The sequence below is a fragment of the Rhinolophus sinicus genome, linkage group LG13 (genome assembly GCF_036562045.2).
Source record: "Rhinolophus sinicus isolate RSC01 linkage group LG13, ASM3656204v1, whole genome shotgun sequence".
NCBI classification, from domain to species: Eukaryota; Metazoa; Chordata; class Mammalia; order Chiroptera; family Rhinolophidae; genus Rhinolophus; species Rhinolophus sinicus.
The window spans coordinates 56,982,514-56,996,188 of NC_133762.1; the positions used below are offsets into that span (position 1 = coordinate 56,982,514).

Here is a 13,675-nt window from a genome sequence, read left to right on the forward strand (position 1 = left end):
CATTGAACTTTAGTTGAAAGAATGATTTAACTTGAACCTCTAATCTTTTCTCTTCTTAAAACTGAGTGACTTAAATTCATTTGTCAGTCTTTTCTGAAATCATCCATAATATAATGCTAAACAAAAAGACTGTTTCGAAGATAGAAATTTACTTTTATCATTAGACATTCTTTTTTAATCTTAAGTGCATTAGTAATACATGAAACTGTCCTTTAAAAACTTAGGATAATGCAATTAAAGTTGAGTTCCCTTTGATCAACATCCAAGCCTGTTTTTCCTCCTTCTCAGAAATAGCCATTGTTATGATGTTAGTATGTATCCATCCAGACCTCTTTTTTATGCTTTTATATGAAGTCCATGTATTTGTAGAAAAGATCTACATTTTGTGGCAGTGTTTTCTGTATAAATGGTGTCTCTTGGGAATGTGGCGTTTTGAAATTCAAGTCTTTGATCTTTAATAATGTTGATATGCACAGGTCCCAGACACTTATTTTACCTTCTGGGTAGTATATACTGTATGGAATGTGCTACATTTGTCATTAGATAAGCATTTAAGTTATTTCCGTAATTTTGTGATTGCAGAGTGCTGCAATAAACATCCTGGTGCATGTCTCTTTGGGCCCCTTGCAAGAGTTTTCACAGGCTATATTCCCAGAATTGTTCCTGCTGGGCTTGGAAATACTCATGTTGCCACCAAATGTGGCCATATCAGTGACCTTCAGAGCTTTTCATAGTTCTCTAATTCTCAGTGTTAACAGCATTTTTAACTTTTGCTAGTATGATAGATATGAAAGGAGACATCATTGTTTCAATTTTATTTCTCTGAGTATTACTAAGATTAAACACTTTTGTGTGTTTATTGGTCATTTATGTTTCCTGTCCATTCATGCTCTTTGCTTATTGGGTTGTTTCTTTTTAACTGGAATTCAGTTGTTGGGATATTATATGTGTAGCAATTATTTTCTCTGTGTATCTACTGTTTTAAAAAAATACTTTTTAATGGTACTTTATCAGACCTCTTAGATTTTGATGTGGTCAGATATGTCAATATTTTTCTTTTATGACTTCTGCCTTTTGCATTTTTAAGGAAGGAATTTTCCACTACCAAGATCATAGAGATATTCTCCTTTTCTAGTAGTTTCAAACTATTTAAAAAAATTTTTTAGGCTATTAACATATCTGCAGATTATTTTTGTCTATTGTATGAAATAGGGGAGCAAATTAATTTTTTGTCATATGATTAGGCAGCACTCTTTGTTGTATAGCTTATTCTTTCGCCACCAATTCAAAATGCCACATTTAACATGTATCAACATTTCATAATTGTCTGGCTCTTTTCTGGATTGCATTCTGTTCTATTCCTACTCCAATAAAACTGTTTTAATAATATGGCTTTATAATATGCCTTAATATTCATTAGGAAATTTGGCCTACTTTTTGTTCTTATTTCTTAAATTTTGTTGTCTACCTATTTCTCCATATTTACTCTTTTATAATCAGTGTATTTCATTTCACAAAAAAAAGTCTTGCTGGTTTTTTGGTTGATATTTCAAATAAATGTTACAAATGCCAGGTTGTATACTATTATTTTTTCCTAATGTCTTTAAAATGTATTATTTCACTTTCCCTGTGTATTATTCCTATTAGTAAAGAGCAGGGCATACCAAAGTCTTGTGGAACCTAAAGTCTATATAAGTTGGGAGCCCACTTTAAGAAAAAGAATGCAAAATTATGAATGCAATAGTAGCTGTGCATCGGGAGGGGTCCATACAAGGGGAAGCTGTACTGGGGGGGCCTGAACCTCCAGCTTTATTAGTTTCATGGTAAACCCACTTCAGATAAGCCATCTCACTTAGAAATTCTAGCAAATTTTGCCTTCACTGTCACTAGAAAAAAGCACTGGTTCATGACCGCTAAGCTAGGTAGGTGGTATAAGGAATAAAATAACAATTAAATTTGCAGTCTCAATTGTGTTTTCAGTTGTGAGCTATATTATGCTACTTCTCAATTTTTTCCTGGGATAGTACCTCACATTTGAGGATCTCAGGACACATTATGAACATTAACTAATTAAACCTCACAAAACTGCAGAGACACGGGAAAGAGAGAGAGAGGATCACCTCACCCAGTTCTGAAATGCAGCCACCTTTGGGGAGGAGCGTGGCAGCTGCTTAATAAGCTGTAACCCCCTGTGACACTTTAGCCAAGATAATTAGTTGTTGTAGTTGGTAATTGTCCCATGAACATTAGACTGTCAAGCAGTGAAGTCACCCGGATTATTAGTGCATTGAAAATCTAATCCATTCTTTTTGATTTTTTAGTAATTTTATTCTAATTATATAAGAAATATATACACAATGAAGGTCCAGTTTTCTTTTAGCTGTGTTTTTCATAGTTCTTCAAATTTAAAACTTAAAATAGGAAAAGATTATTTTTTTTTAAAAGTAAGGTGCAGCTTAAGAATAAAGAGTTATTGATACACACACACACACACACACACACACACACACACACACACCGTGTAACAATTAAGTTCGCAAACTAATCCTAGAAAAAATGCTGCATACCTGAATATCACTACCTTCAGTCACCTTCGAAGTGCTCCCCTTGCGAAGCTATGTACTGACACCAGTGCCTAGTTCACCCTTCAAAGCAATTTTGAAACTTTTTCTGGAATGGCCATCTGAGCTGTCATTGTATTACCCTTGATGTCCTGAATGTCATCAAAATGTCTTCCTTTCAATATTTCCCTTATCTTTGGGTAAAGAAAGAAGTCATTGGGGGCCTGATCAGGTGAGTAAGGAGAGTGTTCCAATACAGCTATTTGTTTACTGGCTAAAAACTCCCCCACTGACAGTGCTGTGTGAGCTGGTACAGTGTTGTGATGCAAGAGCCATGAATTATTGGTGAAAAGTTCAGGTCATTTTCGTATAACTTTTTCGTGGAGCCTTTTCAGCACTTCCAAATAGGAAACTTGGTTAACTGTTTGTCCAGCTGGTACAAACTCATAATGAATCATTGCTCTGATATCAAAAAAGGTTAGCAACATCATTGTAACAAGTTCGCGAACTTAATTGTCTGGCCTTGTATATAGAGGGTGCCAAAAACATCTCTTAAATGTGTATGCGTCTCTTAAAATGTATATGCATTTTTTGGCACCCGCAGGGTGTGTGTGAGTGTGTAGTCAAAAAGTTTGCTGCTGAGCAAAATAAGTAAGTGCTAGTAGAAGTCAGAAGAGTAGCTACCATTAAGACGCATATTCGCTGGACAGGAGGAGGAGTGGAAGCTTTCGGGCACTGGAAATGCTTTAGCTTCCATTTGGGTGTCTGTTATATGGGCGTAGATACATACAGAATTCCACCTGCTTTACCACATGCGTGTCATATCCCAATAAGAAAGTAAATTAACCTGAAAAGCATGCTGCTCTTGTCATCATGAGACTGCTGGAAACCCCGTGTGAACTATCTGGAAAGTTTTGCAGGGAGCAAGACACATTCAGAAAACAGAGACATGATACATTTTATTCTCCCCAAAGCATTTTTCTTCAGAAGAGGGATTCTAAGTCCATTACTTCTCTCTCATGACATTTTTCTCTCCAAAAGAACTACTCCTTATGCTGACATCGATTCTCTCTCATTGTACCTTCAACATTTTGTACCTCCTTGTATGTGCTCTTTACACCTCCCTGGGCATCTGCTTTTTCTCTTAGAATTCCATTCTGTTTTATTCACCTACATCTTTGCCAGAAGCAAGTGTACCTGAGTAATGTTTGGGGTTGAGAGCTATCTGCAGGGCAGTGCCCTGGCAGGTGCTAAAACACAGTGGGAGAGGAGGAAAAAGAAAGGATGTACCTGCCCCTAGCTCTGCAGTATCTGCTATGGCAGTTAAAAAGGTTAGAAAGGAAAGACAGAGCAGCAGGCCCATGCTGGCAACAGTGTCTCTGGAGCCTCCAGCAGGGCCACCATCGCTCTTATATCTGTGGCAGCACTCCAAGGAGGGGCAGCCGCTGGACAGTGTCCCAGGGCTGCTCTGAGCTAAGGCCCAAAGGCTGTAAGCAGATGTCATGGCTGAAAATCCCCCAACAGAGCAGGCACTGGGTGAGCCAGAGAGGAGGAGGAAGGGGTGGGGAGAGAGGGGGAAGAGGGAGAGAGAGAGACAGGAGGAGAGAGTGAGGGGGGGAGACGAAGAGGAAAGGGGAAAGGTGGGGAGGAGAAAGACACAGAAAGAGAGACAGGCAGGAAAAAAAGACAACAGGAAAAAAGAAAAAAGGGAGGAGAAAGAGAAGGACGAAGGGGGAAAAGAGCTTTATAGACCAAGTGGGAAAAATTTTACTACTGTAATTTTTAGTGAAGGTTAAATACATGAACATTACCATGATTACTGACTTTCCAAGACATATTAAAGACAACAATGCTCAGCTCCAGTTCTTCTTGCTTAGAAAGCAGAAAAGTGAAAAAGTGGCCACTGTCAAACTGCATGTTCACAGTATTTTCAAAAGGAAAGCAGCCCTTCTGCTAGTCATTAACATTCAGATAGCACTGACATAGCTAATTGTGGTCTTTGCCACATTCTGTCTTAAAATAGTTTCAAAGTCTGGTATCCAGAAAGTTGATAATCAGTTGTTTGGAAACTTCAAAGGGGGTTCTTATGAAAGGATCATGTAGTTTAGTAACTGGAAGAGGTTGAGGGCCTCCTGGCTGCCAGGCAAGGCCCAGGCCTATCGCTGGCATCATTTTATCTCCATCATGTGGATGAGGGCACATTGAGGTGAGAATTGGGGTGAGCTAGGAAGACCCTGTTCTTCCCATCTCGTGGTGCTGCCCTCTGTAATATAACTTTAGATATGCTGCAGTTTCGAAACACATTACTATGCTGTCTCCAATTTCCTGTGGCTCTGCAGATATTTATCATCTTATTTCTGTCCTTATGCCATTCTCTGTCTCAAAGATGCTGAACTCAGGAGTAGCAGCCAGGACTCCCAGAAAGTAGTCGAAGAGCCACAGGAACCTGTCTCACCAGAGGCTAGGGAAAGTGAAAACAACCAGGTAATGGTCATTCACTCATGCCTGGGGCATTGGGTAGTCCTGGGGAATGCTTGTGTGGTCAGGGTCAGGGGCAGTCCTGGTGCTGGGGTCATTGCTGAGAAGTTCTAATGTCTGATGTGGAAAAGACCCTACTAGCACTAAGGTTGGGGAGAGACAAGGCCCGAAGGAAAGAGAGGCTGCGTGTTTGTAACAGACAAATTAGAGCCTCACTGTTATCTTCAAGAATACAGGTCAGAATGGAGTTTCATTCCTTCTCTACCTTCCTTCTCACTCATTACCTGATTTCAGGAGTCTGAGACAGATACAGCTGCTCATTTAAAGCCAGTTTAAAAATCCAGACTTTCTGAAGAGATTTGTACACTATCCACATACTCAAATGATGCATCGTTTTCCTTTCTGTCTGATTGGACCCTGCAAACTACAGAAACACCCACCACAGCTCTTGGCTCCACTGTCCTTCCTTGGTCTCAGCAGGAGCCCCACCCACCCATACCCTTCTGCTGCCAAGGTGACACTAACTGAGCTCTGCCTGTGCTACTCCTGCCGCCCTTACCTAAAGAAGGGGAAACCTATACCAAAGGAGGCCACAGTTAGTCAGGCTTACTTCTTGGCTAAAGTTGTCAGCCTGGTCCTACATTAGCACTCTGTGTGGCCAGAATCCCGAGGCGTGTTTCACTACACAGCTCCTCCTCCTTCTGGTCTTCCTGACTCCTCCATCCGGCTGGGCCCAGAACCCATTCCTGAGCTCAAGGTGGGGGGCAGGTACAGTGCCATTGCTTCCTGGACTCCAGCCCTCAACTCTTTTATTTTTCCTTTCATTCTTGCACAAAGCAACATTTCCTTTGCCCATCAAATCATGCAAAAAAAAATCTTGGGGAGCAGAGGAGGGAGGGAGAACATTTTCCTTAGCACGAGGCCACCTGGCCCATCCTCTGGATTTTCACGTTGTCTATATGGAAAAATCAATTCTTACCCCAAAGGACCCAACCTCCAGATAGTTGGGTGTTGTATTCCAGGTGCTGATTTAGTCTCTGCATGGAGGTTGGTACTCACAATGGTCAGACACTCTCTTAGGTGCTAAGAGTACCCACAAGACCAAAACACAGCCTCGGCCTTCAAGAGGTAGTAGCATATTAGGGGAGAGAAAAGCCCCATAATTCAGTATGTGGAAAGGAGAATGGGAAACATCTCAGAATAAGGGAATGAGGGACACCTGAACCTTTAAAAGAAGGTTGTATGGCATGGATTAGATTAAGGGAAATGAAACTGATGAATGGAATTAATAATAAAAACAAATTGTGCAAAGGACTTCTGCTTTGGAAAAGATGGAATAACAGAAACTGGATTTATTGTCCTGCCTGAAATAACCAAAAAGTGGCCAAAATATATAAAATAACAGTTTTTAAGATACTGCTTGTCAGGTAGCAAAGGAGAGTGATGCCTGAGAGATAAGAAACAATCCAGGTAAGTCCTCTGATTGCCATGACCTACTGCCTTGAGAGAGTTCCAGGCCATAGCACAGGGCAGGAGAAACAAGTGGGACCCCAGTGGTTTTCCTGAGTTGAGAAGACAGATCTGTAAGTCCATGGAGACTAAAGCCACTAAGGTTTGCAAGACAGAGTACCAGAGAGGCGAAAGCTGCACAGTGAGAGAGAGAGAGAGAGATTAAGCGCCAGCAAAGGGTCACTCTTGAGTGTTCAGCTGAGTACTGATCAGCTCATGCATGTGGGAAAAACACTGAAGGTCAGGGAGAGGAAAGAACCTCCCAAAAGTATTAGCACTAACAGTGCCCAGTGCTCATACAAGGCTGGGAAGAGTGCCCGAACCCATCAGCCAGACTGGAGAACCTTATGACTCACAGGAATTGGGAGCGTATGCAGAAGAGTGTTGCATCAGTAGTAGGGAATAATTAGCTCTAGATGGAGCACTGCTCCAGTACTGCCTAACAATTTTTTAGAGCAAGAGCCAAAAGGATCAAACTGTATCCAAGGACCTTAACTGAGTCCCGGAACAAAGTTTAAGAATATTTGTAGGAATACAAAATTATCCATCAACCAGACAGGTTAAATCACATGTTTGGAGTCTAATAAAAAATTGCCAGACATTCAAAAAACTGGGAACATACGATGTATAAAGTGAAGATAACTCAATCAATTGAAGCCAACCCAGGTCTGAAGAAGATGTTAGAATTAGTGGACAAGAACATTAAAACAGTTATAACTATATAAGTTATAGTTATAATACATTAAGGAGAGACAGAGAAGATATAAAAATACCCCAAATAAAACTTCCAGAGATAAAAACTACAATTCATAAGATGAAAACTACAATAGAAAGTTTAACCACAGATTAGATATTGCAGGAAAGAAATAGTGAACTTGAAACAAATGGGAATTTTTTAAAAAAGATCAATGTGTCAGTGAGCTGTGGGATAACTTCAGGTACTTAATATGTTTGTAATTGGAGTTCATAAAAAAGGGGAGAGAGACAAAAAATGTATATGAAGAAATAATGACTAAAAGAAATTCTGAATTTTATGAAAACAATAAACCCACAGACACAAGCTCAACAAACAGCAAGCACAAGAAACATGAAGAAAAATATACCAAAGACAATCGCAATCAAATAGTGGAAAACCAGTGACGAAGAGAAAAATCTTAAAAGCAACCAGAGGGAACAAAAGACAAGTTGGGAAGAAAGGAACAAAGATAAGGATGGCAGCAGATTTCTTGTTAGAAACAATGTAAGCAAGAAGACAGTGGAGTCAAATCTTTAAAGAACTGGAAGGAAATAAACTATCAATTTAGAATTTTGTACTTAGTGAATATCTTTCAAAAATAAAGGTGAAATAGACTTTTGCCTATACACAAAAAGTGGAAGAATATATTACCAGCAGACCCATACTATAAGAAATGTTAAAGGAAGTCCTTCAGTCAGAAGGAAAACAATACCAGATGGAAATCTGGATCTATACAGAGGAATGAAGAGCACTAGAAATGGTAAATAAATGGGTAAATGTATAAGATTTTGTTCTTATTATTTACATCTCTTTAAAAGATAATTGACTGCTGAAATAAAAACAACATAGTATGGGGCTTATGGCATATGTAAAAATAAAATGTATAACAAGAATAGCACAAAGACCAAGAGAGGAGAAGCATAAGTATTCTATTTTAAAGTTCTTGTGTTATACCTGAAATGGTATAATATCACCTGAAGATAGACTATAATAAGTTAAAGATGCATACTATAAAGTCTTAAAAAAAACAACCAACGTTACAAATCTACTTCAGATAGTCGTATCTAATAAGCCTACAGAAAAGATAAAGTTGAATCATAAAAACATATGATTAATCCAAAAGAAGGAAAAAGGAGAGGAAAAAGGGAATAAGTAACAGATGGGACAAATAGAAAACAAATAGCACAATGATAGACTTAAACCTAACCATATCAGTGATTACATTACGTAAATGGTCTAAATATCCCAATGAAAGAATATAAAGCAGATATAGGTTGGATAAAAAAAGCAAGAGTCAGTTATATGTGGATTACAAAAATGCACTTTAAATATAAAGATACAATAGGTTCAAATTAAAAGATGCAAAAAGATACAACATGCTAACACTAATCAAAGGAAAGCTAGAGTAGCTTTATTCATTTCAGACAAAGTGGATTTCAGGACAGGGAATATTACTAAGGATAACAGAGATCAAGAGGACATAACAGTCCTAAATATTTATGCATTTAATAGCAGAACTTCAAAACACATGAAACAAAAATTGATAGAACTGCGAAGACAAATACCTGTATTTGGAGATTTCAGTGTCTCTCTCTTAATAATTGAACAAGTAGACAGAAAACCAATAAGGATATAAATTTAAGAACACTATTGACCAACTTTAATAATTTACACTTATAGAACACTCTACTCAACAATAGCCAAATACGCGTTCCTTTTCATGCACATGGAACATTTACCAAAGTGGACTAGACCATATTCTGGGTTACAAAATAAGTCTCAGTAACTTTAAAAGGGATCAAATAATTTAAAGTATGTTCTCTCACAACAAAAGACATTACAAGAAAATAAAACTATAGATCAATAGCTTTCATGAATGTCAATGGAAAATTTCTAATAAGATATTTAATAAATTGAATAATTATAGAAAAATGATTATACATCATGACTAAGGAGGGTTTATTCTGGGAATACAAGATTGGTTTAACATATGAAAGTAAATTAATATAATTCACCATATTAACAAACTGAAGAAGAACACCTATATATTTATCTCATAAATGCAAGAAAGGCATCTGAAAATTCAACATTCATTCCTCATAAAAACACTCAGAAAATTAGGAACAGAAGAGAACTTCAATTTGATGGTGGCTATTTTTGAAAAACCTATATCTAACATCATACGTAATGGTAAAAGATGTGATGCTTTTCCACCAAGGTCAGGAACAAGACAAGAATGTCTGCTCTTACCACCTCTATTCAAAATTATACTGGAGGTTCAAGCCAGTGCAAAGACAAGAAAAGAAATAAAAGGCATCCAGATTGGAAAGGAAGAATTAAAATTCTTTTATTTGAAGACAACATAATCATCTAGAATCTACAAAACAGCTTCTAGAACTAATAAGTACTTTGGCAAATTGCTAAATACATACAAAATTAATATGCAAAGTTCAATTTTATCTCCATATAATAGCAATGAACAATCAGAAATTGAAATAAATATTATTTACAATAGTACGAATATACAAAATACTTAGAGATAAATCTGACAAAAGATGCCCAAGACCTATGTACACTAAAAACTACAAAATATTTCTGAGAGAATGAAATAAAACCTAAATAAATGGAGAGATATCTTGATATCCCATGTTCATGCTTTTGAAGACTCAATATTGCCAAAAATGTTAATTCTTCCCAAATTGATTAATGCAATCAAAATTTCAGGAGAAATTTTTAAAGAAATTGAAAAATTCATTCCAAAATTCATATGGAAATGTAAAGGACCTAGAGTAGCCAAAACAACTTTGGAAAAAGAACAAAGTTACAGGATTAATACTACTGATTTCAAGACTTATCACAAAGTTCTTTTAATTAAGACAGGTGGTAATGATGTCAAAGTCAACAAACGAGATTAATGGAACAGAACAGAAGATCCAGGTATAGACTCCTCATATAATCAATCTATGGTGACAAAAAGCAGATCATTGTTTGCCTGTGGTTGCACAGTGGCATGGGGTGGGAGGGAGGGGCATAGAAACATGGAAGCATTTGAGAGTGATGTGCATATTCATTATTTTTATTGTGGTAATATTTTTATGAGTGCATGCATAGGTCAAAACTTTTTAAAAGATAGACTTTATATGCCACCTACTGCATGTCAGTTATACCTCAATAAAGCAGTTATAAAAACCTAGTGTAGCTTTCAAGTTATACAAAAGTATTTTATGTTAGTTATTATTACTAGCATCTACAGAGAATTAGGAGATGCCAGCACTGTTACACATCTATCTATCTGTGTGTCTGTCTATCTAGACATCCATCTGTCTATCCTTATTTTATCCACATAACAACTTTATGAGATAGGTGGTGCTTTTAGCCCCTTTTTACAGATGAAGAAACCGAGGCCCCATAATGTTCCCACTGCCACACAGCCAGTAAGTGGAGCTAGGACCTGAGTCCAGGTAGCATGCTGCAGAGCTTGAGCTCTGAGCCACTGTGGGTATTGATTCTCATGTCTTGCCATTGTCATTTGCAGGGAAAAACTGCAGAAGAAGCTGCAACTGAGGAACTTTCATCCATAGTCCTAAGTGGAAATACTAGTGAAATGGAGGTAGGGCTTTGTGTGCTGTCTGATTGGCCCCTATGCAATTCATGGCTCCGCACCTAAGTCTGTGTGCCCTTTCCTTCTCCAGGCCTCCCTGCCTCTCATCTGCTACTTCCTTTAGGGCCTGCTCCACACAACCTTCCTCGGAACCTGCCTCAGAACCTTCCTCCACAGAACTCTTTACTGTGATTAATCCTTTATTCTTTATCCCATGCAGAGTTTGGACCTAGCAGTTACCCTTTCTACATCAATTATTTGCAACAATTACAGTAAATAGAGTTTTTCCTCTTCTTCCCATTGTCCAGAGAGAAAATGTTCCTTAGGGACAAAACATTTGTAAGAGTTTTCTGCAGCTATATATATCATATGCACATACATAAACCTATATGTATTTTATGTCACTCATCTGCTTCCCAGGTTCCAGTAACTACTCCTTTCTGTGACAGATTCAGGCCAATGGGTGGTAGCATCTTCCTCCAGTTGCTATCCCTGGGGCACGTCCTCATCTTTGTTGGTTTCCCTTCACTCTGCCCACACCTTCACATGGGTCCTTTGTTAAACCTGCTTTGTCCACTCCATTGGATCTATTTCCTGCTAGAAACCAAAAGATTCAGACAGAGGTTGGCAGGGCTCTGTGGACCCTGCTCAGGATTTTGAACTTTTCCTAAGGAGCAGAGGAAGGCTATAAAGGTTTTAAATGGGAGATTGACACCATCAGACATTCTCACCTCCCCACCCCCACTGATGAACACATTCTGAACTTTCAGTGGATTCCCAGTGCCTCTTTTTGGTAGGTCGGTGTGAGTCAGCTGGAAAGTCTAGAGACCCTTGAGGGGGGAATATGGAATAGGAGGTTGAGTCTCCACGGAGGTCCCGGGACAAATTCACTGAACACTAATCCGAGATACTAAAATTCTGAGAGAGGGCCAGATTATCACACTCCTCTCCTCTCCAGATTCTGATCAATTAAGAAGTCTTCACAGAAGTCAGCTAGGGATAAAAATACCACTTTGTTATACACTTTAAATCTGAACTGGAGAGCAAAGCTTGGACCTGAAACACAAATGGATTTCCTACTTCCTCCTACTGAATTAAGTGTACACACCTGGCTATAGGCAGGCCTCACCCCGGGGCAGTGTCCCCAGGCTAAGTGCAGGGAGGAGAGGAGAATGCGTGCATCCCGGAGCAGGATGTGCTGCTACAGAGACAGTGAGCTAGGCCAGCACATGGTCCATTTTCGGAATTTCACTTTAGCATGTGCTGTGGGACCCCCACCCATATCATTCTGGCACTGCTCATTCCTCAGCATCCTGAGGAGGAGGACTTCAGTGCCTGGCCTTTCTCCAGTGCTGTTCCTGCAGGCAGGTCACAATCTTTGGGGAGCAGCCATCAGTCAATAACTGAAGGCAGCTGGAGAATCAGTATGCCAGCTCCTTTGCCTCTTAGGTGGGCTCTCCATGGTCTCCCTGAGATCTCGGCGGGAGTGAGTCCATGGTGGTAACTCACTCGTTAAACACTCTGCATTGGTGTCCTTCCTTGCCTAACTTCCCCACTCCTGTCGCAGAATTTCCTGGCATCACTTCCCAAATAAACTCAGCTCAGAGTTTGCTCTGGGGAAACCCACAGTAGGGCACTCACTCCTTGTGCCCTGGGGAGGAGAGGGTCAGGCATGCAGCAGAGGTGAGCAGTTTTCTCTCTGATATTTCTCAGAGGGTAGCCATTCCTTCAGGAACCCAAACAAGGATGTGGAGGGGGGATGGTTCCCACTGCATTAGAAGTACTGGAACCCTAGAGGGCATCTGGGCCAACAAGGTGGATTGATCTCCCATGTTTATATCCTCTCCCTTCTGGAAAAAAACTACTGAAATGACAGTAAAGGAATAAAAAGGCACAAATTTACAAAGACAATGAGACTGGGAGAGGAGATGTTGGAAGATGAGCACTTTTAAATGTTTAGAGTGAAGAAAATTGATGTCAGAGTTTACACTGGCTTAGCACAGCTGCAAAGGTGAAACTCAGGAGACATTATGAAGGAGGGACTAGTGGAAATTGTGTGACTTCTCTACTTGTCCACAGTAGGCTGAGGACCTGAAGCTTCTGTAGAAGGTGGGGCAAGGACCGGGCTGAAACACGGCGTCTGACAGACTGCTATGGAGTGTCGGGGATACTAGATTCCCTGCTGATGGCACTTAGCTCGTCATCTATTCCCTAAGTGAAGTGATCAGATGACTGTTCTCTGGAGAGAGTGAACAGAAACAGCTCCAAATTCAGGTTCAACCTGCATGTGTGAGACTATATAATGGGGAAACACAGAGAATAGATGAATAAGTACAATTTTACATTTCAAATGGAGGAATCTCTCCTCCTGTCGTGTTTCCAAATGCCAGAAGCCAGGTCATTGTGTTAGATTTTTATGGCTGCTGTAACAAATTACCACAAACTTAGTGGTTTAAAACAACACAAATTTATTCTCTTTTAGTTCTGGATGTCAGATACCCCCAAACAGGTCTTACTGTGCTAAGATAGATCTAGGTGCAAGCTGGGCCCTATTCATTCTGGAGGCTCTAGGGGAAAATCCGTTCCCTTGCCTTTGCCTGCTTCTAGAAGCCACTTGCATTCCTTGGCATGTAGCCCCTGCCTCCACCTTCAAAGATAGTAGCATAGCATCTTCCAGTCTCTCTTTGCCTCAGACCCTCCTGCCTCCCTCTTATAAGATCTCTTACGATTACACTGAGCCTACCCAGAGAATCCAAGATAATCTCTTTCTCTCAAAATCCTTAACATAAT

The 13,675-nt window shown here is 39.5% G+C and overlaps 1 protein-coding gene across 5 annotated transcripts in view; it reads left to right on the plus strand.

Moving 5' to 3' along the window:
- Positions 1-13,675, plus strand: part of CFAP61 (cilia and flagella associated protein 61) — a 332,611-nt gene that overhangs the window by 106,560 nt on the left and 212,376 nt on the right. For all 5 annotated transcript variants that reach the window (XM_019712531.2, XM_074317334.1, XM_074317335.1 and 2 more), the window contains exons 9-10: positions 4,948-5,045; positions 10,820-10,894. In XM_019712531.2, the coding sequence (XP_019568090.2) occupies positions 4,948-5,045; positions 10,820-10,894 (173 nt within the window). The remainder of the gene's footprint in view (positions 1-4,947; positions 5,046-10,819; positions 10,895-13,675) is intronic.